The sequence below is a fragment of the Teleopsis dalmanni genome, chromosome 1 (genome assembly GCF_002237135.1).
Source record: "Teleopsis dalmanni isolate 2A chromosome 1, ASM223713v2, whole genome shotgun sequence".
In the NCBI taxonomy this organism is placed as follows: Eukaryota; Metazoa; Arthropoda; class Insecta; order Diptera; family Diopsidae; genus Teleopsis; species Teleopsis dalmanni.
The window spans coordinates 88415186-88440262 of record NC_051846.1 but is presented as its reverse complement, the minus strand read 5'-3'; the positions used below and the strand labels follow the sequence as shown (position 1 = coordinate 88440262).

Genomic DNA, 25077 nt, shown 5'->3' with positions numbered 1-25077 from the left:
AAAAGTAAAAATTCTGAAAAACCAAAACCGACTTTAAAATAGTTTCGACGTAACAACTTAAAAATTAAAAACAAGATTACAAGTTAAAAAAAATTTTATTTTTATGTTAGAAAAATAATATTTATTCTTGATTTTTATGTTTTCAAGGCAAAAATATTAATTAGTTATGCGTTTTAAACTAAAAACGTAGAATGTTTAAGTGATTCATGTGTGGAAAAGTAGAAGGCATATAATAAAAATTATTTTTGAAAATTATAACTTAAGGCAAATTTAATTAATGTGTTTTGAGTTTTATTTTAAAAAGGCAATTGTGTATAAAGTATACATTATGTGAAGGATAAAAATTGTTGGATTGATTACTATGAACTTAAATAAGAACTTAGACAACTTTTTGTTGCGGCTGATTTTCATGAAAATTTTTGATATTATTATTATTTCGTTCCGTTCCGTATTTATTAAAAATACAAATAACTACTAACATTATTGCAATAAAAATTGAAATAAAAGTGAATTTCGATTGAAAAAGTTACTAACTTTTAGTAAGAATACTAGTAAGAAACTACTTAGTATCAAAAAACTTTAATTCTAATACACGGTAAGCTATGTATGCGTTGTCTCTAATATTGTTAGATTATTAAAATTGTTTTTCTACATGATTTTGCCGAAGCAAAAATGTTATGTTTACCATGAAACAATTAGTTCGATTTTAAACTGATATGTTTTCCTATTGATGGTGCTTTTCCAGATTTCATGATTCATCAAACAGACGCAACATATGTACATATCTTTACATTTTTATGTTTTTGTTTAAGTTTTAGATGTTACCCCATAAACAGAGAAAGTTAAACTGAACAAGAATTCTGTATTTAACTTATTTTTGTTGAGAGCTAAACACTGGTAAAGTAAACTTGCATGCGTTTTCTTTATATATTAAGTACAATTCATCAATAGTTATAAATTAGCATTGTTAAGATACTACTAATCATATCAAATAAAAGAAATTGAAAAAAAATTTTATTTTTATGAACCAAACTCCCAATGTAAAAGTTTAAACTATGTTATTTCTTAATTACATACTTATAAAAAATTCATACAATATTCATACAATATTATATATTGTAGTTTATCAAAAAAAAAAAAATAATAGAACGTATTTTTAAAAAATTGTTAAACAAAACTTAAATCCTTACATGTAATATCAATTTTCAGTGATCAAACCGTACAACTTTTGAACTACTGAAAATAAAATTATGATTCTTTTTCTTTTGTTGGAAATTTTTAGAATTTGCTGTATTTCAATTTTCAATCATTTCTATTCAGATTTTGAGATATTTATAGCTGAAGTTCTTTCGTAGTATAACAATGGGCAAGCGCAAATACGCAAGTGAACTTTGGAGCACAAGGGTGCCATTCCAATATAAACTAACCTAACATGTAATATAGATTTTATTGTTATGAGTTTCGTTAAACCAAAATATATTATTCAAAATATAATTTTCATGACTTCAATTATTATACGTTCCGAATATTAGATATTATTTAGTCCGAAAATGCTAACAAAATGTTAAATAAATATCTTCTCCTTATTGGAAATATGTGCAATTTAGTATTATCCTTTCTATGAAATAAAATTTGCTGAATTTTTTTGTCATATTTATTCATTTAATTTTTTATTCATATCCTATCCATACATAATACTTCACTTTTTTCAGCATCAAATTTTTAGGTGGAAGAAATTTCCTACATGATTATTTTCAAATTATGTATCTGTTTGTTGTTGACAATTTATCTGTTATTCAGCTATTCTTATGTTCCAAAACCAAATTGATAATATATTTTAAAGATTTGAACAGATATTGTATGGAGAGAGAAAGTTATGAATTCTAAAACTTGAAGATTACTTAAAACTGTTCATTATTTATTTAGTTGACTAGTGTTTATTTACAAATAATGTAGCTTGATGTAGAATTAATATCTGCTAAATTCTGGAAACTTTCCTATCAGTAATTGTATCTTTTTTAAAAGATAATTAACAATATATCTACCTCATCAATTTAAAAAAGTATGTATTTGGCTACTTTTACCCTTGTATTTCTATTTCCTCTAATTTTCATTATAATTACAATGTTTTTCTAAACGTTTATTTAATTTTTTAAAAATTCACTTAATGATAAATGTTATTACATTAAATTGTTCTAACTGGAAGAATAAAAAACGACCCATTTTCTTTCAAATAAAGAAAATATTTTTTAAAGTATACTTTTGTGGGCAATTCGACTGGTTGCTCAAAATTTAAATTTATTTGTCTGCGATCCATCATGTTCCAATGAAACTAATAGAATCAAGCATAAAGTACATTCTCAATAGTAGGATATATTATTATGATTAACCTGTCCTAACCTTTAAAATATCTGCTCTATCAAAATTTAAAAATTGTTATAGTTTAAAATTTTATTGCCTTAACAATGAAATATTTTTATATAAAAAATTGATAAAATCATTGACTGAAATAAATGAAATTGTCAAATTTAAATTAGATTAAGACGATAATGACGATAATGCCCTCAGAATATCTTGGGAGAGCCCAGTTCCATTAACCGTTCTTATTTCCGTGTTGAGAGTATCCAACAAATTCATTATTGTTATCTCTGTCAGCCCAATAAAGAAACAAGAGATTGTTTCTTTACTTCCAAGAGATTGAAGACGGTTCGTCTGTAGTCCTGAATTAAGACATAGAACGTGATCGATAAATTCTATCTCTTTATCATAGTAACTACTACACAATTCACTTGTCACCGTTGAAATAGCGATGCAATAGCAAAATTTTTTGTTAGTATTTGAGTAAATACACGATGTGAAGATTTTCTGAAACCCAAAAGGTTTTCCTATCGAATGTTGATCATAATATCCTAATAATCATACAGCATTCACGATTAGTATACAAGCAGATTGTCACTACGATGATAAATACTTCTACGTAGGATGCCTTTTAAGTTCTGCGCCTAGACAACTTTAAGTATTGCCAGATGAATTTTGGCACTTCTATTCGATAATTTGACATTTCTTAGCATAGATATCATTAGAACAATTTAGTCACCGAGCGTTTATTGTGTTATTTAGATTGATTGTAAATTGTGTTTCTGCGAAAACATGTAATTAAATAATGTACATTTTCTTGCGATGATTATTTATGACTTTCGACGCAAATTAACCACAAAAAATGCATTGATTAATTTAGTTCGACATTTGATGATGAAACACCACATCCAGCGACTGTAAAGTTCAAGCTGGTCGTTGTTCTCTCAACGACAAATTTTCCAAGAGGAAAAGAGGTTTTCCAAGATCGGTTGATGTACCAGAAAACATCGATCCTTGGACATTGGTGGGACCAGCATACATATAATTTTACATATACATTCAGCTATCAAAAACACTTGTTCCCATTGGATTCTTCATAATTTGACAATCGCTCAAAGGAAGGCATGTATTGATTGGTACAGGAAAATGCTGAAAAAATACGGCCTTTATAGTTCAATAATCATGGATCTACGCCTATGAGCTCGAATCAAAACAGCAATCCAATGTTTACATCTTTCAAGGTTAGCAAAACCCGACAAAAGTTGTCGGTGGACGAACCATATCCAAGGAATCAGTCGCATGTTTGTTCAGAAAAACCGATCACGTCACAACTATATCATTTGAACAACGTAGAACGGTCAGAGTTTTTTAACACTTAAAAACGTCGAATTGATGGGTCATCTGCCTTACAGTCCCGACTTGGTGCCCAATGAGTTCTTCTTGTTCCCAAAGAACAAGAAAAAATTAATACCGGGCATTTTCACCTCCTATATTCCCATAGTTCAAAGCACTTTTAGCTGCTGTGAGAAATATTTTGGTTCTTCTTTAGACGCAGTACCATAAAAATTACGAAGCCTCATCTGTCTTACATAACAAGTGTAGTCCCTTCTTTAATGTCTCTCCTTCAGTTTAACTTTGAATCAAGGATAACGACAATATATTAGGCTTCCAAGGAAAGATTCAGGACCATTCCATTCAGAATTGGCAAGAGGAACTATGGTACTTACGTATTCCATGTGAATAGAAATCTAAGATCTAAGAGTCAAATCTAAGAGTCAAAGAAGAGATGACAATAACTCTCCTTGTGGTGTGTCTCTTATAGTTCCCTTGCTCACAGAATCTGTTCACATAGTAACGTTGATGATTTTGCTACTAAGTATTGTGCTTACCCATGCTGCCATAAAACCTTCCACTTCATTTTCCCATAGTTATTTTAATTTTACTTCTGTCAAAGTCTTAATAATAATATTTTTACATAAATTTGCGAATTTGTTCTTTTTAGCAGTGGCGAAGCTAGACAAACTCTGCACGTCGGCGACATCAGAATTGCGAGGCCCCCTTTATAACCCAGTTGTAAAAGTAAATAAGTTACATTCACTAATACGACAAAGCATGATTGAAAGTTTTATTGCTAATCAATTTAAAAGAATCAATAAACACAAATTAAAATAAATGAATTTTTCTTCTTTTAGTATCACTCAATTTTTTTTTAAATTATATCATAATGAAGATAGTCTCTCTTTGACCATCATACTTTTCTAGTACGTCTTAAACAATTTTAACTTTACTTCTTTCTTTTCGTCGAAGCTATACTGACTGGAACTGTGAACATGAATCTGATTACTATATAAACATTCGGAGATACTTCGAATATGGTTAATGCCATTATCAAACCAAATTGTTCAAAATATTTTTTAAGTGCTTAGAATCCACAGTTGGTAACTTTTTGCGAGGCCCCTGCGGGCGCGAGGCCGTCGGCGATCGCCGACATCGCTGACGTCTAGCGACGCCACTGCTTTTTAGAGTATTTATCAAAGATTTTCAATAAAAATTTAAGAATCACTGTCTCGAAATTTTAGAACTTTTGGCCAATGAAATTGATCTTAAACCACTGTGCTGCGTTGATTTACCTAAAGGAGGACCAATCCAACAATGGTCCATTTTAAATGTATGATCAAGACTAAGATATTTTCTTAAAAAAATTGAAACCGCATGTCACTTTTGCCTCCTCCCTCGGTACGTCCATAGTTACATAGCAACAAACATTTTGTAGAGAAACCGACAAACCATGTCTATTTTCAAGTTATCCTTACACAGCTTTGTATACATTTAGACTCTTGCTGTCTTATAAGTTATTATTGTAGATTAACTTATTTAGATTTAGATTTAGATATTTCCTGGTAAAGATTTCAGCTAATCATTTCTAGTTGTAAGAGTACGAAGTATGAAGTATACAATTGTTTAATAAAGTAATTGCTTTACTGGTATCACAGTCAAATTTTATTAATTTTTCTAAGTAAACTGCAGTGTGTCTGGTTAATTGAGTAAATGTTCTAGTTCAAGCTTTTGATATCCAATTGAATTGCTTCTTTGTATGACAGTTTATTTTCATTTAGTTTAATCTGTAGATACGAACGGTATTGCATCGGCTATAGCAAAGCATACCTTTACTTAAATGTTTTATTATCTTTGTTATTATTGTATTTATTTAGTGTTTTTAAAAGAAATTTCAGCATTTGAATCATGGTAAATACATTTTCTTTAGATATTTATTTATAACATACCTTTTACTCATACTATATGTTGTTTTCAGTAATAGCGAAGAAGTTCATGCGATAATTCTTGCAAGAGGAGGTTCTAAGGGAATAAAAAAAAAGAATTTACTTAAATTCGGTGACTATTCCTTATTAGCACGGACCATTCTAACCATTAAACGAACTAAATTATTTGAGAACATTTGGATCTCAACTAATGATGATAATATTGAAATCGAAGGTCTAAAATGTAAGGAAATAGTTTTAGGAATAAATTCTAAACTATTAAAAATGATTTCATTCTGGTAAATGTTAAAATGTTGTAATGTCTGTTTTATTGTGTTAATAACTTATTAAGAAATAAATCGAAACTCTTCATACTTATAACCTAAATAAATTAGTTTCTAGAATAGACGTCAGTAATAATTCCAAGTGTCTTTTCAGATGGTGCCATTGTCCATAGAAGAGCAGAAATATTTGCACAAGACAATAGCTCTTCAATTGATGCTGTGAAGGAGTTCCTTTCCAAATACAACACAGTAAACAAATTCGCACTCTTTCAATGTACATCTATATTTTTAAAGGAGCATTACATTAGGCAAGCTTTCGAAATATTTAAGCTTACTGACTGCGTTTTTGCAGTTAAGAGGTACAAATTACTACTTCTATGTACATTATATGTAAACATACACGTGATAAAAATATGTTGTGTATATTTCTAGAAGTCATCAATTACGTTGGAAAAGTGAAGGCAATAAGCTGGTACCAATAAATTTTGACCCAGCAAATAGACCACGAAGACAAGATTGGCCTGGTGAACTTATTGAAACAGGAATGTTTTATTTTTCTAGTAGACGTTTAACCGTAGAGAATAAATTTCAAAACGAAAGGTTTTATTTATAATAAAAATTATATATTTTATATAAATTGAAAAATTCTATTTTATAAATTATTATAGATGTGGAGTTGTTGAAGTTAATCATAGGGATTCACTGGAAATTGATGATTATGATGATGTAATTACAGCAAAATGTTTGGTGAAGAAAATTTAACTTAACTTTAAAGTAACTGCAAACAATATTACATAGTGTGGAAAATTTTAAGCTTATTTTCAAAAAAACACGCTATTGAATTTTTTTTGATCTGTGTCCTATGGTGTTAACTGTAATTGTATTTTAATACGTTTATGAAAAAACATTTTGCTTTCTTAAATTAATTACAATAAATATGACTTAATGAAAAGTAATTTTATAACGTTTATAAAATATGTAAACGTATATGCATTATAATTTAGTATGATTTTATTATGTTGATGTTATATAAATAAAGTTATATGTGTTCCTTTATATTCAATAGTCTTATTTACATATTATATGCAACATATATGGGATCTAGCTGATCAGCTAGGAAACCATCGCGTAAGTGCATACGTTGTTTTTCTCCTCTGCTATTAATAGGGACAACTCCTATAATAAAAATAAAAATTATATATAATACATATGCTTCGACAGCAAAATACACATATGTGTTACCTGGGTCCACAACTACTACTACACCAACAATCAATTGATGTTCTTCTAAAACTGTATTTGTTACTAATGGTACTAAATCTAATGCTTCAGATTCATTCCCGTCTAATTCTACAACCACTACAAGTAAATTAGTCCAAGTGAACACAGCGCTATAAATAAATTGCAAAAATTTAAAAGTTATTGTTATAGCATAAGCTGTTATTATTATTGAAAATATATAGTACCTTTCAGCAATTTTTTTATGACATCGTAACACGGAATTCTCTATATCTATTGGATGATAATTCATTCCTCTTAAAGTTATAACTTCATCTAATGCGCCAACAACATATACTGCGTCATGAAGTTCTTGATCGTTTGTTGTTCCAACGGAAGCTTCACTTGGCGGAATACCAGTGGAAAGAGATGAAAAATTTAGTTGCAATTGACTCATAGAGTTAATTGACTCATTATCGCTATCTCGACTTGCAATACTGGGAGTAGTTTCGTCCAAAATAGAAACAGCTTGAGAACACTCAGTACGCCGTAAAAATCCTAAATATCCAGTCCGCGCATATAATTCTGTGGTTGCTCCCGTAACAAGCTTTGCATTGAAATGATCATTGTAATCAGTTTCATCACCATATATTGTAAAATAACCACTAGCGTTATGTGGTGATTGAACCTGTATAACAAACATATCGTATTGAAAATTTTTTGCTCGGTATGATTCCTATTTTCCGGACACCGTCAATAATATAAGCAATATTTTTTACTTCACTATATATTAAACTATATTAATTCTCGAAACATCTGGATTTATTTGGAATATTTACAAAACATGAACATGTAATCAATGTAAAAAGTTTATAGCTTTAAAGCCAGATATATAAGTAGCCTAAATAAATTCCCATATAGCATAATGCAATATTCTATAGCAATATTTAAATGTACTAATATCTATTGTCAATGATTGATGCCCGTCTAATAGGAATCTTCACTTTTTTAAATATATATAAATATTTACTTATATGTAAAAATAATAATAGTTTTTGCATACCCATATTTCTCCTAAATGTGAATCACCACAATGACCCTTTGTATCTGGATTTGCAATTATAGCTTTAACACCAGGTAAAAGTTTACCCGATTCAATCAAACAAAGAGAATTTGGTGCTCCGCGCTCAACAAGAGCCACTCTGTTATTTCTTAAAGCTCTAAGATCAACATACACTTGTGCGCTTTCTGCGGAACTTGCACCCTGTACACAAATAGCTGGATTTACGCGACAGCCAAAAGAAGTGGATACACATCGCGTATTCAAGCCCAAAGCTTGAAATAATTTACAAAATTGCTGTGTCAATTGAATTCGAGGTCTTTCTTCTGCTACAACAACGCACGTACGAACACATCTTAAATCTATATTTCTCTGTTTTAACATTGGAATGGAATTGCTTAAAGCTTTTGTGCACAGTTCTATTACGCCATAGGAGCAGAAAGTATCACGAACTCGATGTTGAGATAATGTTGAAAGCCATAAACTTGGATTCGCTTCCACCTCATATGGAGCGATTAAAATTGAATGATGTCCACTATAAACTCCAATTAGTGTCCACATTGCAAAACCTAAACCGCAGTATGGATCTAAGCATAATGCTACATGTCGAGATGGATATAATTCACAAGCTAATTTTAAACTAGCGCATAGACTAGATAGTGATCTGTAAAAAATAATATAAAATATATACAATGTATGTACTTACTTTTTTAATTATTATTTTTGTAAGATTTTACCTATGTGTTATGTTCACCCCACTCAAACGACCGCAAGTTGAAACGCTAAAATCTAAATATGCCGTTGAATCTAAAGTTGCGTTCGCAATAGAAGTTATTTTACGTTTCGGATTGTCATCGATGTCTAAAATAGGAGGCCACGTTTTCGGATCTATGGAAGCAGCAGCTTCTCTTGATTTTAAAAGTTTAATAATAGGTTGAATAGACAGAACTATTCCACTTTTTGAAACATCTACGATCATTCTCACAGTAGGCAGTGTTGTAATTAGATTTTGTGGATGTGGAGGCCGAATAGTTATAGGTATTGCAGCTAAATATAAGCATCCATAAAATGCACACAACAAGTCCAAACCGGGGGGAAATATTAAAGCTGGAAATTATATAAACATCAGTTTAATATTTTCTATGTTTAATTGAATTAATTATGATTATTTTACCAACATGATCCCCGGGCTCAATTTTGCCCCGTTCTTGCAAAAGTGCTGCAATCTTTTCAGCTCTTTTATGTAGTTCTGAGCATGTTAAAGTTTTAGCAATAGCTCCTATTTGTTAATTCAAAATAATAACATTATTTGATTTTTAAAAATAATTTAAATTCTTATACAAAACCTTTGGAGTTGAGTAATGTGAATAGAACATGGTCTGGAGATGTATTTGCCCTCCAGCGAAGCACACCAGTTATTAATTGATGCTGAATTTGAATTTATATTAATATATAGTTTTTTAATTAAGCATACATTTATTTATACATGACCAAATATAATAAGTACCTTGCGTTCACTATCTTCCGACATCCCAATATCACGACCTTGAGCAACTGCCAAACGGTTTCCCTGAACTAAATTCCCAACCATCACAGAGGCTGGTCCCACAGAAGTGTCTGTAATACCACATCCAATTGAGCTTTTTTTTGCAGTTGATTGTACACCTTTTTTGATGTTAGTATTACATGTTTTTATATATTTAACCAATTTGATTATTAGGATTCAGAGTAAGATTTTCATTTTGTTCAAACATCGTTAGTGTAAAATTATTTAAGAATTATTAATTTCAAAGTGTGTATTAAAGTTCAAATGTGTGAATTGGGTTTCAAATGTTTTCATCGATCAAGTAACAGCAGCAATATGAAGAAAAGAAAAGAATTTTATGATATGTGTAAAGAGTTTTCTGTTTAAGTTGTGTTTTGTTTATGATATGAATATAATTAGTTGAGTAATGGAAATGAATATGAAAATGAAAATTTTTTTGTGAAAATAAAATTTTGTATTTAACGTCAAGAAGAGAAAAGTGATTAGTGAAATGCGTATTTATTTTATAGCTTACACATTATAAACAATAATTGAATTATAGTAATCTCTGTTTCAAGTAAAATGATTGTTTAAATAATTACAATTGTAAATAAAGAGCCGGAAGTTTAATAACATCTGAATTAATATTAATTAAAGAATATACCTATATATTTAAATACAATATCTATATAAATATATTTGATTTTTTAAAAAACTAACACGATTTTAAGATTTTTATTATTATTAATTAGTACGATTAAGTATATATACTAATTTCAATATATTACTATTTCTCTTACCTTGATGTATCTCTCTAGGCTTTGGTAAATTTGTAACACATGTATGAGGACACATAAGAACATTTGCTGGATGAAGGGTTCCTTCCAAAAATCTGCGTCTTGCTTCGCACAAATGTATACCACCTAAAGGGGTTTTTGGCAAATGATTCGGCGGTACAAGAGCTAAACAATAGATTCCCACTTGATGTATGGAATCAACTGCTTGCAAAACTCTTGACATCCATTGAAAACTTTCTTCTTCAGAACAGTCGGGTCTTTGTTCTGCAATAACGCAAACACGTTCGTCTCTTAAAACTTTGATACTAAAAACTGCTATTCGCCCTCTGTATATAAATCGCATTGGCTCTACAGCTAAAACTGTAGCAATTATATCATCAGCATTATGTTTTCTTCCTGTAACCGTCATAAGCCCATCGCGAGAACCACACACAAACACAAGCCCACCGGGTCCCAAAAATCCTAGCAAACCTGATCGAACATAATATTCATCGCTAATGGGTTTTATAGAAGAACCATCCTTAATTATTTCAGGATCTTCAGGTAACGGTTGTACTTTAAAAGTTGTATTTGTAAGACCCTCTAAACCGAAGTAACTTGATCCAGTAGATCCACTCGTAACACATATTTCACCAACTTGATCTGTTTTGCATAATACTGGTATTCCCTCAGATCGCACTACAACCATTTGGGCAGCAGGCATTACTTGCCCGCAATCTTGTAGTGTTAAAGATGTTAACGAATCTTCACTATCAACTCGGACAACTCCATGTGACAATGCTGCCATTGAAAGTACACCCCTGCCAGTAGCAGATTGACTAAATCCACTTGCTGAACGACCAGGACGTCGTAAAGAAACTGTAAAAACTTCTGAACTACTTGCACATGGGCAAATTGCATCAGATCGGAGACCTTTCGATGAGAAAACACTAAGAAATTGATCACACGATGACAACGACCAAGGATTAGCACCATCAGCAACTAGCAACATTCGCAAAGATGACAATGATATATCTTTATGATCTTTGGTTGCTAGTAAGCCCCAATGGAGATCTCTGCTTTTTGCTAAACAGCAAGATGCTCTATGTTTTGTTATGAGTTGCATCCATGAAGATGGTCGAAGCTTCATTAGTGCATAAGGTATAAACAGCACGTGCATACCATTTAATACAGACGTAAGAACAGCATGCCACAAACCCACTTCACGTTTAAAATCCAACACACATACAACGGTTTCACCTTCCGTATAATGACAAGCCATAGTTAGTGCTCGACAATGGTTCATCATTGCTAATCTGGTAACAGTAACACCTTAAAATATTATGTAGTATTAAGTATTTTTTATTTAAATAAAGATATATTTTTATAACATTCTCACCCATAACACTCCCTTCTTTATCAGTAGTATATTCGATGTAAGCAGTTGCCGAATCTTCTATGCGAACATTACCAACGTTAAAATCTTTTGGTGGTTTTGGCAAATGTTCTGTAACAAACCATTGGAGTCGAGGCCATCCCTTTAGTTTTGCTATTTCGCCAGTTGTTGACTTTGGTAACCCTTTTAAACAAGCTTCAGATGTTAGAGCAACCGTAATACCACAAGAACTGAGTAAAAATCCAACTTGCTGTGGTGGTGTGTCGGAACTCGATAGTGGTAGTTCTATTGGAAGAGGTACCAAGCCACGAAACATACATCCATACCAAGCAGTTATAAAACTATTTTAAAAAATGGTATTTATGAGTCTCATAATCAAAATTATATTCACAAAATATTGAAATATAATTTCAAAAAATCAGTTTATGACTTTATATAATTAACAAATATTTACCCATACAAAACAGATTTATTTTGCATTTTTAAAACTACCTTAGTGGATCGTTGTTAGGATATACGAGAGCAACACGATCTCCTGGTTTTAATGTTATTTGTTCAGGACCTTTACTAAATATTTTAGTCGACAAAGCATAAGCAACCTTTTGCGCCCTGGACAATAATTTTCCATAGGTTAATGTGGTGGTTATTTTTCCATTTGGATCTAAAACCGTTGCCATTGGAGATTTAAAAGAATTTGTACCAAACCGTTGTAATGCTGCTTCTAATGATCTAGGTAAACCTGCTGCAACTGCTAATTGTTCACCTTGAACCGGCGTCATAGTACTTCCTTCAGGTTTAGGAGCATTTGGATCTTTAGGGTTTGCGGCAATTTCTAGTTCAATATCGTTGTCTTCATAAAACTCGGGTAGTGGTCGCCTTTTCGGACGTTTGAGAGTATTCAAAAGCTGTTGAATTTTAGCTGATACTTTCCATCTTCCATTAGTATCAGAATCACTAATATCAGTATGTGACACATTTACATATCTTGTTACTCGATCAGCAGCACGTCTAGTATTATTAAATTGAGTTATATCAGGAGCAACGTCTGAAATCATATCCGAATAATTTTTTTTCAGTTTTATATTATAAAAATTTTATTACTAGAAAAATATATATGAAAAAAAAAAAAATTATTTACTTAAATATTTTTCTGATATTAAAAAATAATTATATATAGTTACAAGGTTTTGGCATATCCGAACTGTTGGTAAAGTCACAAGACTCCTTCTTGTATGCTGTTATCGGTGACTCAGTACTTGAAGTATCAGAAGTTGGCTACAATTAAATTATTTTAAATAATTCTTATTTAAGTTTGTACATACTTACCAATGGTGGCAAATTTTGGGGAGGCCGGCGTTCTGGATATTTGTTTTTGTGTACAGAACCGCCCATAGAGGAGTCACGAATTGGTGGTTTGATAACTGACTCAGTCATATTATTTATATGATCTTGTGGATAATTATATTCTTTATCAGGAGAAATAATTTCTTCTGGTATAGATTCGTCATCAGTTGTTGAGTCTAATAATAAAAAAAAAACTGATATAACAAAGTCCACAAGATTTTTTACCTTGTATTACCTGTATCATTTGCGCGATCAGGACTTCTATTCAATACAGAACTTCTTTTAGATGGCATAGGGAGACTTGGTTTGGGACGACATTTTAAAGCAGCCAACGCTTGTTGAACAGCTTCCTGACGTACTTCTATATGAAATTGTTTTACAAAATGTAATTATATTAAAAACACTTATTAATAATACCAGAGTGGTAACGTTTTTCATTATGTGTAATTTTACGTTGTGTTCGACGTTGCCGGCTGTGCTGGTGAACTGGTTCGCCCTGACTTCCTGAAGGATGATGGTAATCAGATTTTTTTGCAGCATTGGAATGTCTTTGATGAGATGATGGCAGGGAAGGAACCTCTGTAACATAGCTATATCCTTCACTGGATACCAAGGCTCCATCCTTAACAGTCTTAATATTTTGTGCATTTGTTTCTTTTATATTATAATAAGGAGGAATCGATTTGTTATTTTTATCATCTTTTGGATCAGCACCTTAAGTAATATAAAAATAATTTTTATCAACTCATCTCTTTATATAAATAAGAAATTAATAAAAAAAATAATAATATTGAAAACTATATATCTATTTAATGTTTTACCTTCGTTGGTTTTAGTTAGAAAAGGTTGAAGTAGTTTAGTTCTCTTTTTCTCATATCCTTTCTGTGTGATATCACCTAAATAAAAGATGTAAAATTAATAGCTGATTGATTTTAAAATATGTATAAAAAAATTTAAATAATTATTAATAGTTTTTCTGAAATTAATTTTTTTTTATTTATATATATATATATAATTTTTTTTTGGATAAAATCAATAATGACGTTAACGGTATATTCATTATTTTTATATGTAGAAGAAAATTACATATTTAAAAAAATTTAATTGAATTAATCTCCCTTTACAATTATTTATTCATTGCAATTACATATTGACTACCTTTTATTCATAGGTTTGAGCGTATCTACAATCAATATAGATTCAATTATATTGTGTAGATGTTCTTGAATTTTAGCAGCAATTTATTATTTGCGTTAATCTATTTAATGAAATACAATAGAATTAATCAATGATAAAAATTTCAAATAAAAGCTATTGGTGCTACAAAAAGAATGATGTCCTAACTACTATGTACCCACCTTTTAAATTGTTTTTTTTTTTTACTTTAACTTGAGTTTTGATTTAGATTATAGTTTTGATTTTGCCCTAAGATTACAAATATTCATTAATTGAAGCTTACAATACCTTCTGATAACTCCAAATCTAATTCGGCTAATTTTTCGCGAACATCCAGAGGAAGCGACAAATTTTCAACACCACCCAAATTCACAGACATTTTCAGTAATATATTTCTACCCGCTTTGCCAACACAAAACTACGACGAACCTATAAAACTTAGTTTATTTTATTCAATTAAGTTAAAATATGTTTATCTCGCAAGCATTATAAAGAACGATTTTATCACTTTAACGAACTCTACATAATACAAATCGCCAATTAATTTCTATTTAACTAATTTTGCAAAACGTCGAATGGTGACATTCTTCAAGAAGTATGTATGTATAGAAAATAAAAATCAGAAGAAAGGGAACAAGAAATCGAAACGAATATGGAGAAATTCAAAACAACAGCACTATAGAAACAAAATAAAACTGAAATATTATAATGACATTTCATGTTTTAGGGAACAAAATTTACGATATGAGATAATCGTATCATCATAAAATGGTATTCCAGTTAAATATTTTATTTACTAAAGAAAATTACGGACAGACACTTTTCACAAGAAAGTACTTAAACGGCACTCTTCTGTTACTGAAAACTCAAACGAAATACCTTGAAGTGATTCTGGATAGCAAACTGACGTGGAAGCCCAATGTAGAGGATCGGGTAAAGAAAGCAACAAATGCTTTATATGCATGTAAAAGAATGCTTGGAAGTACATGGGGCCTCTCACCCGCTGTTATGTATTGGTGCTACACGGCCATAATTAGACTTATACTACTTTACGATATATTAGTTTGGTGGAGTTGTTTAATCACAGATTTCCCATACAAAAGTTAATCTCCTTTTAATTTTTTATCTCCTTAGAAATGGTAATTATTTTTCTATACAACTCTGCGTATGGGTTAAATCGTAGATTTTTTTACGATCTTAGAAGAATTGGAAAAAAAAACAAAATCTATTTACAACAAACATTGAAAATTTGAAAATACCAATGTGAGTAAATTTTTAATAAACTTGTTTAATAATAGTTTAGTATATAATTATAACTAAAATTTGTTAAATTATTGTTATAAAACTATTTAATAAATTTATAATACAACTTTTTGTAGAAAATTGTGATTAAATATTTTATTTACAGAAATTTATCAAACATGTATAAGAGATGACTGCATGTTGCGACATACAAATATACAAATTAAAATTTTAAAATTTTTATTATATAATAAAAAATAACATTATTTTGTTTAGAAATTTAATATTTATAATTGAATTATACAACGTTTACATTGCGAGATTAAGTATACGATTTAATTTACATTATATATTGAAGATTTTTTTTGACGTTTCTGTTGTTATGGTTTGTTTCGTGTGTTTGATAAATTTCTGTAAATAAAACAATTAATTACAATTTTGTACAAAAAAATTGTAATATAAATTTAATAAATAGTTTCATAACAATAATTAAACAAATTTTAGTTACAATTATATACAAAACTATTATTAAACAAATTTATTAAACATTTACTCACTTCGGCATTTTCAAAATTTATTCGTTTTGAATACATTTTGACATAATATTGTACAAAATAGAAATATTTATAACCCAAATTTTTTGAAATTACATTTCGTGTATTTGTTATAGATTTGAAAATACATAATACATACCATTATATAAATGAAAAACTGAAGGTCCTGGTAGCTAGCTTAGTTATAAAATTTTATATTTTGTAATTAATTATAAAAAAATAAAAAGAAATATCCACATATATTTAATATACTTATAATTTCACATATATGCATAGATATGTTTATATATAAATAATACCTACATACACATCACATAATATAAATTATTGCTTTTGTGCTGGCATTTAAATATTATTTCATAACTATTATATATTATTTTTTTTCGTCACTTGCTAATTTAAAGCGTACAATAACGTTAATAACGTTTATATAATTAAATAAATTATTTTAATATTATTTAAACTTAAAATGTTTTATTTATTATATAAAAGATATTCAAAATCGCCCGACCAAACCAAATACTTATAAACATTTGAAGTTGATAGAGAAACTTATAAAAATATACATATTTTTATGCTAAATTTCATTTAACTGAAACCAGGTTTTATAATTTTAAGTATCTAATATAGATTATTCATATTTTATTACGCTGTTATCCAAAGAAATACAACGTATATATCAACCCTCTTCATCCTTAATACTTTAAATAATTCCAAAACATTCTGGCATCACTAAAATAAAGGCTGCACATGTATAAGTGAGTCTTTTCACATATATGAGTCGCTTTCCATTGTATACAGTTTTTGTATAGTCGCTTGAATTTGTATCCCAGATAAAGTTTGGAATTTGAGTAGTGCGGTACGTTTGGGTAACTGTGAATTGTTTGATCTTGAAGAAAGAATTTGTGTGGTGTTAAGTGTTATTAATAAAATTTCTTTAAAAAAATGGCATCGGAAGTAAGTCAGGAAGTCCCATCCACCGAAAATAAGGTTGTTGAAGAATCTGAAACAGTTGCATCAGCAGTGACCACAGAGGGAGGAGCAAGCGACAAACCTACAGAGAATGTTGAAGCCGCCACCGATAACGCCCAAGAAAAATCCGTTGAAGATACAAAGAAGGATAGTGAGAATGCAACATTAACAAATAATAAATCTGAACCAGCACCAAAATTTTGTGTGCATAAAACGAATTTTGAAAAGGATGTAATTTATTTATACCAATTTTCACGGACTCCATTATTACCCTCATTATCACCATATTGTTTAAAAGTAGAAACTTGGCTTCGTTTAGCCGGGCTCAAATATGAGGTAAAAATTTAATTATTTTAACAAAATTGCAAAAAAAAAAAAATTGATGAAATAGAAGTACTTAAAAATCGCCATATTGGGGTTTTAATCTCCTTTGTGAATATATTCCTTTCTATTCCTTTTTGTACTTCCAATTTCCAGTGTATTTTTTGAGCATGTGTGCGTTTTATGAAAAATCACAAAGAATTCCTTATCGTTGTAACTGTATACATATTTTTTTCACTTAAAAACTTGTTTGCTTAGGACACTGAGAGTATGAGTCAAATTAAATATTGAGTGGACGCTAAATGCATTTGTGGTGCTAAAATATTATGTATTGTAGTAAAGTGAAAGAGTAAATCAAATAATATACATATATATTCTTTTCTCTTTATTCTTATATCGATTTCAATTTGAATAGGGCATATTATATACAACTTTTAAAAGTAGGGATCATCATTGAATATTATATTTAGACTGTAAATACTCATTATTTTTCGATGTGTGAATAATTAAAGGCAGCAATTTAAATATTTTTTTAAATTAATTAAAAATTTCTGTAGCGAGTCAATTTTCAAGATTGAGCGAGACTCAAGATTTACTGTACTAATAATTGAAAATCACATTATATATATATACATACAATAGAAAATTGAAATAATTTTAATTTAAATACATATTAACACAATAGATTTAAAAAACTATTGTATGTACCCCTTTGAAAGTTTTTCTTGTGGGATTTGTTTCCCTTGAGTTATTTCTATATGAATCTCTTAACTCTGTATTGCGCCAATTTTAGGTATAATATTCTCATTTAATAAAATATATACTTCATTTAATATTATTAATAAAATTATGAAATTATGTATTCAAGTAATACAAAAGGGATAAGTTATAGTATCTGCATTATAGTAAATTGGAATTGATTGATCATAAGGGTGTGGAATTTTAAGAAAAAAAAATTAATTTAAGTTTACTCAATTTGCGAAGAGTTGTTTGTTTGGTGTGTGTAAGAAATACATTGCGCGTGTACAGTGTTTTATTTTCTCTCAAAACTTTTCCAATGAGGTATTTAAGTGGAAGAGTGGAAATTTTGAGAAAATGAACTTGTCTTCTAGCTGCTCGACTTGCCTGCCGCATTTATTAATTGGCGCATATTTGTGTTATCAAGTTTTGAACAAAGAATGCAGTTGTTAAGTCGTTGTTTACTGCAGGAGGGTGTGGACTCCATTAATCGCTGCACATTATAAACAAAGAGTAATGATATGACTTGATAATGCTTTTGCGCTTATTGACATAATAATTTAATCAAGTGTAAACACTTCTATGTTAGCTTTTAAATAAGCGATATTTAAAATATTGTTTTGTTTAAGTGTGCTTCACTGGAAATTAATGGCCCCACCCTATTGCATTCAATTGAATGCATCTGGAATAAGATTAAAGCACCAACCACACCCATATGCCAATTATTAAAAACTATGAACAACATGTTGCGGATTATGACTATCTCTTAAATTAACAACACATGCCTGTAATATATTAAATATATTAATCAGCGCTTTTTTATAATGATTTTTTTTTCATCTTTAAACATTCATATAAATTGTAAATAATTTAATTTTTTTTTAAATTTTTAATGATTCTATTGAATTTATTTTATTTTCTTTTTATAAAATACTTACATTTTTTTTAATACAAAATAATTATAATATTTATTTCGTTAGGAAATTTATTTAATAAATGTAAACATTGTACATATATTTATAATAAATATACGCATTTTGAAACTTGGTTGTTTTTTTTTTTCTGTAGAATGTTGATCATAAGATGCGTTTCCGTTCAAAGAAAGGACAACTTCCCTTTATTGAGCTTAATGGTGAGGAAATTGCTGACTCAGCAATTATTATTAAGGAGCTGTCAGCCAGATATGAAAAGAATTTAGATGCTGGATTAACTTCCGAACAACGAAATGTCTCATACGCAATGATTGCTATGTTAGAGAATCATCTAATTTGGATTATATTTTACTGGCGTGCTAAATATCCCGATAATGTTTTGAAGGGATATAAAGTAAACTTGCAACACGCACTCGGATTGCGTTTACCAAATTCTATTTTAAATTTCTTCTTTAAAATAACTTTTGGTAGAAAGGTATTAAAAATGTTTTATTTTATTATATTATTTTATATAAATGCTTTGCTTTTTAAATAACTGCATACATATGCTATTATATAAAGCAGCAGGTCTTTATAAATACTTTTTTTATATTTTATTTTATTTTTCTGAAGTTTTACAATTTATTTGCAAAACATTTTTTATTTGTTTATTTGTTTATTTGTCTGTTGTAAACAACAAAAAGTAGCTACATAAGGAATAATCATCACGCTTTCAATGTAAAAACAATCCTATCAAAGTGACTTAAATGCATTAGTTTATTATTTTAAGATTGCACGCTTTATTATGCTTCTTGTGGTTATTCCTTAAAGATATTAGTTTTTGTTGTTTATAAATAATATATTTCCTAAATTGCTTTGGCAATTTTTTCATAATTAGTGGTTCCAGGGTACAAAGAAGTTGAAGGCCCATGGAATTGGTGTGCACAGTGCTGAAGAAATTGAAGAGTTCGGTAAAAATGATTTAAAAGTACTAAGTGAGATGTTGGATTGTAAACCATTCTTCTTTGGAGACGAACCAACCACTTTGGATGTCGTGGCATTTGCAGTATTATCTCAACTTCATTATTTGTCCAAGGACATTACTTATCCACTTCGTGATTTTATGACTGAAAAGTGTCCAAATTTGGTTGGACATGTTTCGCGAATGAAGGAGAAATGCTTCCCTGATTGGGATGAAATTTGCACAAAATTAGATCTAAATGCTCATATTCCAAAGCCAGAGTAAGATATTATTATTGTACATCGCACGAAATATTATTTCAATATACTTATAGGCCAGAGAACAAGGAGGGCAAGGAGGGTGAATTAGAAAAGTCAAATGAACAAGACACTGAAGCTGATAAAATCGAAAAGGAATTGGAAAAGGATAAGGTAAAACTTTAATTCTATTACTTGCTCTTAATTTCTATTTATTAATTAAAATATAAATTTAATTATTATTTAATTCTCTTTCATAAATTTGAACGAGAAATACCAAGTGTACCAAGTTCAAATATATTCTTTGGAATATATAAAAAATAATTATATATTATAAGTAATTTAAAAATATTTTAATTTATATTTGTCTTTTGTAGTCAAATGAGAAAGAAATAGCAGAAGAAAATAAAGAGAAAGAGGAAGCAAAATAAGTATAATATAAACCTAGGACAACTGTAAAGGACATGCATTTATTAACTCAAAGTATAATACAATAAATTTGGAAACCTTTTTATAAATTACATTAGCATAAAAATATTAAAAATTATATACATAAGAGATTTATAATTAGTTAAAGCAAAAAACTTCTGACGATGAAATATTGTTTCATAAAAAGTTTTAATTTATATTGATAAAAAAATGATATTATTTACTTCCAATTGCTTAACTTAATTATACAAGATATATTGAGAAAAGGTAAATAAATATACGAGTAATTAAGATTATTTTTATATATAATAGTTTATGTGCAAATATTAATAATTAATATTTTAAAATAACTACGTTTTGTTTTAAATTTTTGTTAGTTGAAAGGCTTTGCTTATTATTGTATTAATTCTAGTTGATTTTACCTAAATACTCAAAATTTAAAAACCAAAAATTTAAGATATAAACGGATAAATCTGATTCACTTTTTCATTAAATATATATATATATTATCAGTATATATATAATATATATATATATATTGATTGTCCATTTAATTCAAATGACCATTGTCGATTTATTTATAATGCGTACTCATATGAAACATTAAAAACTACATTGTACGAGAACTTTTGAGTAGTACACCGATAATATTTTCATCATCACAAAATTATTGTAGAATATTCAAGTATTTTTATGTATTATGTATTTAAAGTTATGTTGTGTAAGTTTTTACCACAATATTTCTATTGTAGCTCAGTGTTTTATATAATGAACATATATATATACATATATATATAACATACATCTTATATAATAATAAATATGCTTCTTAATATACTGACTTTTAATCAATTTAAAAATATTAAGAGAATACAGTACCAATTATCTTTTAACAACCTTTAGCAATTGAAAGAGTATTATTTAGTTGATTATTATGTAATTTTTCTGGTAGTTTTAGTTTGTAACAGATAGATTAAAATCGCTACGTTTATTTCAAAAATATGGGAAAATAAAGGTTAAATTTAAAGCAAATTTAATTTAACTTTGAAATCTGAATTTATTAATTAAAGGTTTTATCGAATCCTTTATATACAGTGTTGTGCATAACAAAAGCAACCAAAATTTGTCCATCAAATAAATAAGTTTTTTGTCTACTTTTTACTTTTCATTCAAAAACTTAAATATACAGTTTTATTTGTTATTGTATTAGCTATTATAAAAAAACAACAAAATCTACAATTCTTCATAACGGGTTAAATAATTCACAAAAATAATGAGATATTGCGAAATGCGGCTGTGCAGAACAATAGCAACTTTATTTATTATATTAAATTTTTGTATTATTTTTCTAAATTTTGTATAAAGCCCTTTGCTTTTTATTACTTGGGCACTTCTACGGGTCATAGGTGATATTAAATTGTTAATAAAACTATTTGGAATTTCATACCATTCATATTTCATGACCTCAAACATTTGGAAACTTTTCGACCCCCAAAGCGACGTTTGAGAATACCAAAATGTTCTCAATTGAATTAATATCAGGTGTTTGGGCTGGCTAATCTAAAATTGGAATTCCATTTTGCAAAATCCATTCTCTTATCAGCTTTAAGGTGTGTTTTGGGTCGTTATCGTACTGATATACCCGTTGGAGTGACATTTCTCATCAACCATGGGGTACCATATGGCTTTCTAAATTTTTTTCGTACACATGTTGGGCTATTATTTGATGAATTTCATGAAAAGGTCCAAGTCTAAATCCTGAGAAGCACCCCCAAATCATTACTGACCCATCCCCATGCTTCACCGTCGCATGCCAGTTACGCGGATATAAACGTTTTTTTTTTCGCGACGTACTGTGCGCATCCTATCAGATTTAGAGATATTTAATTTCGATTTATTGCTGAGAAAAACTGTTTTCCATTTAACAAGTATTCAATTTTAGTGATATCGTTCAAAATTAATATTAATATTATTTCATATTAATATTAATTAGAGCAAAACAAAAAATCTAGTTCTTTTGCAAATGCTATTTAGTTAACTTTGGATTTTTGACTGGTTTGTAACTTTTGAAATCTGCTTCAAGAGTACGTCTGCGTACAATATTTGAGCCCACATATAGTTTAAGCTCATCTACGATCTTTTTCGACGAAATGAATGCTTTTTTTTTGTAATTCATATGATTTTTCGATCAATTCTATGAGTAGTCTATGAGTACAAGGGGCTTCACCCAAATAAACCGTTTTAACGGTATTTTGTCAAATTATATTTTTTTATAAGCTGCGAAACAATAAACTAATTAATTTTAAATATTTTGACTATTTCATTTGAGCACTGCCATTTAAATATTTTTCAATTCTTGCTTCTTTTAACTTCAAAGTATACGTGTCACGAGCCATGATAAAAACGTACTTCCATTACCTGATTTAATATTGAACTATTCTGTGTTTATGTTCTAATTTGCTTAAAAACATAAATCACAGCATAAAAATGCAAAAAATCCAAAAAATATCTTGTTAGAATGCACTTTGGTAATAGATCTATCATTGATCTTGTCTCAGTTGCTATTGTTTTGCACAGCCGCATTTCGCAATATTTTATTATTTGTGTGAATTTATTAACCCGTTATGAAGAATTGTAGATTTTGTTGTTTTTTTATAATAGCTAATACAATAACAAATAAAAATGTGTATTTAGATTTTTGAATGAAAAGTAAAAAGTAGACAAAAAACTTATTTATTTGATGGGCAAATTTTGGTTGCTTTTGTTATGCACAACACTGTATATATACACATAGTAGAAAAAGTGTGCGTCCACCCACAAAACTTTTCTTAAATTTCGCATAACTAATTTGATTTTTACTGAAATTGAGATCTGTTTTTTGATTTATTTTAACCAAAAAAAAAACAACAATGAAGTTCAAACATAAAAAATTAATAATTATTCTTTAAAAAAAAATTAAATACAATTATATATGCAATAGCAACAATTTTTGAAATAGAAAAAGTCTGCGTCCACTTCTTAATGTTTAGAATATATATTTGGGATATATTAATATCCTTACTGGAAATCGTGTGCTGGCGAATATTATTTTCCAAATAATAACACAAATGTTCTATGGTACTTAAGGTCTTGTAATTCTGGTAGTGTTTAAAGAGGCCTGGGAGCATGGTTCCGCTGCCAAACCCATACGATCGCTGCTGTAAGCTTATAGTCGTTGTCCTGCTGAAATAAAAAGGTTACTTCAAGGTTAGAATATTTATCTTCAAACTTACCGGCACCATTACTAGCCATAATCCCCCAACCCATTACACACCACCACCATGTTTAACCGTTGAAATTAAGTTTTGTTTGTTATAGGCTGTATTTATTTTCTCCATACAAGTTTTCTACCTTTGATTACAGATATGCAGAATTAACTCTTATCGGAGAAAATAATTCTTTTTCAGAATTGCATAGGTTATTTACATGCTTTCTTATAAAGTTTACCCCTTATATTCTATTATTTCTGGATATTTAAGGCGTCTTTCTTACAATCCGGGTATAATACTGGCTTTTCTTCAAAATTTTCCGCACAGTATCAGGATATATTTTGTTTTCAAGTATGTCGGCAATATGTGCAGCTAGTTTGAAGGCTCTTGCATTTACTTACACCTGGTTGATTATGCAACGTCTTTCTCTATCTGACGAAATTGGTGAGCGACCAGTGCGAGGTTTAAAAACATTCGTCTCCTTGAAGTTATATCATATTTGCATGTGACATATATAAAGATACAAAGTATAATGTTCACTAAAGGTATTAAAATATAAGGCAATTAGTAAACATGAACTAAAGACATTGATTACTAGTAATACATACAATATATAAAAAGCTATAATCCTATAATCCTATTGTGCCTTTAGGAGGTTTAAATGTTGCACGCTTCAGTGCGATTGTGTATAATTATTTATCATGTCAATTAAAATATAAGATATTGTTGTTAAAGTCTTATTTGAACATATATTATACAATATATGTAATCATTAATTATATAAATATCGCGAAAGTTTCAAAGTTTATTTGACTTCTTCATAATGGCGGAGTATTTATACATCTGATTATGAAAAGATGAAAATGGTTATTTGTACTACTGCCATTCCTGTATATATAAATTATGGACCAAAAATTGATAAATGCTGGTCCAGATTTTCAGACAAGGAAATTACGAAGACGTGCACATGGATTATGATGTCGTTAGTTGAGGGTGGTGTAAGAGGGGAGGGAAATGTTTCAGAGTATACTGGATTGGAAATGGGTG

The 25077-nt window shown here is 29.1% G+C and overlaps 3 protein-coding genes across 5 annotated transcripts; 2 read left to right on the top strand and 1 right to left on the bottom strand.

The window, feature by feature from the left end:
* The first annotated feature begins 5428 nt into the window (after window positions 1-5428).
* Window positions 5429-6851, top strand: LOC119669955 (N-acylneuraminate cytidylyltransferase). Its single transcript, XM_038080013.1, has 5 exons — window positions 5429-5604; window positions 5672-5862; window positions 6057-6261; window positions 6335-6502; window positions 6571-6851. Exons 1-5 carry the CDS (start codon window positions 5534-5536, stop codon window positions 6662-6664), a joined length of 729 nt encoding a protein of 242 aa, XP_037935941.1. The 5' UTR covers window positions 5429-5533; the 3' UTR covers window positions 6665-6851.
* Window positions 6852-6884: 33 nt separating this feature from the next.
* LOC119669947 (disco-interacting protein 2) lies at window positions 6885-15019 on the bottom strand. Of its 2 annotated transcripts, none has more exons than XM_038080001.1 (17): window positions 14686-15019; window positions 14043-14117; window positions 13639-13935; window positions 13457-13582; window positions 13204-13397; window positions 13059-13152; window positions 12370-12922; window positions 11881-12218; window positions 10506-11813; window positions 9688-9797; window positions 9527-9608; window positions 9355-9459; window positions 8918-9287; window positions 8184-8844; window positions 7369-7808; window positions 7145-7293; window positions 6885-7078 (listed from the first exon to the last, which is right to left on the bottom strand). In XM_038080001.1, exons 1-17 carry the CDS (start codon window positions 14774-14776, stop codon window positions 6975-6977), a joined length of 5097 nt encoding a protein of 1698 aa, XP_037935929.1. In that variant the 5' UTR covers window positions 14777-15019; the 3' UTR covers window positions 6885-6974. The 2 variants fall into 2 exon arrangements, with proteins under 2 accessions (XP_037935929.1, XP_037935928.1); XM_038080000.1 differs by having other exon boundaries at window positions 9688-9845; window positions 14686-15018.
* Window positions 15020-16976: 1957 nt separating this feature from the next.
* LOC119669952 (failed axon connections-like) lies at window positions 16977-20900 on the top strand. 2 transcript variants are annotated; one of them, XM_038080011.1, is made up of 5 exons: window positions 16977-17501; window positions 19293-19631; window positions 20043-20377; window positions 20431-20527; window positions 20731-20900. In XM_038080011.1, the coding sequence occupies exons 1-5, from the start codon at window positions 17139-17141 to the stop codon at window positions 20782-20784; spliced, it is 1188 nt and encodes a 395-aa protein (XP_037935939.1). In that variant the 5' UTR covers window positions 16977-17138; the 3' UTR covers window positions 20785-20900. The 2 variants fall into 2 exon arrangements, with proteins under 2 accessions (XP_037935939.1, XP_037935938.1); XM_038080010.1 differs by having other exon boundaries at window positions 20034-20377.
* Window positions 20901-25077: the final 4177 nt, after the last annotated feature.

Bases quoted from the DNA above. Each gene is read 5' to 3' on its own strand.
- LOC119669955 (XM_038080013.1), top strand. From the start codon at position 5,534: ATGTTTTATTATCTTTGTTATTATTGTATTTATTTAGTGTTTTTAAAA. The intron at 6,262-6,334 runs GTACAAATTACT...GTATATTTCTAG, and splicing joins TGCGTTTTTGCAGTTAAGAG to AAGTCATCAATTACGTTGGA. The intron at 6,503-6,570 runs GTTTTATTTATA...AAATTATTATAG, and splicing joins AATAAATTTCAAAACGAAAG to ATGTGGAGTTGTTGAAGTTA.
- LOC119669947 (XM_038080000.1), bottom strand. From the start codon at position 14,776: ATGTCTGTGAATTTGGGTGGTGTTGAAAATTTGTCGCTTCCTCTGGAT. The intron at 13,583-13,638 runs GTATTATTAATA...AATTTCATATAG, and splicing joins TGAAAAACGTTACCACTCTG to AAGTACGTCAGGAAGCTGTT. The intron at 7,294-7,368 runs GTACTATATATT...ATTTATTTATAG, and splicing joins CATAAAAAAATTGCTGAAAG to CGCTGTGTTCACTTGGACTA.
- LOC119669952 (XM_038080010.1), top strand. From the start codon at position 17,139: ATGGCATCGGAAGTAAGTCAGGAAGTCCCATCCACCGAAAATAAGGTT. The intron at 17,502-19,292 runs GTAAAAATTTAA...TTTTTTCTGTAG, and splicing joins TAGCCGGGCTCAAATATGAG to AATGTTGATCATAAGATGCG. The intron at 20,378-20,430 runs GTAAGATATTAT...ATATACTTATAG, and splicing joins GCTCATATTCCAAAGCCAGA to GCCAGAGAACAAGGAGGGCA.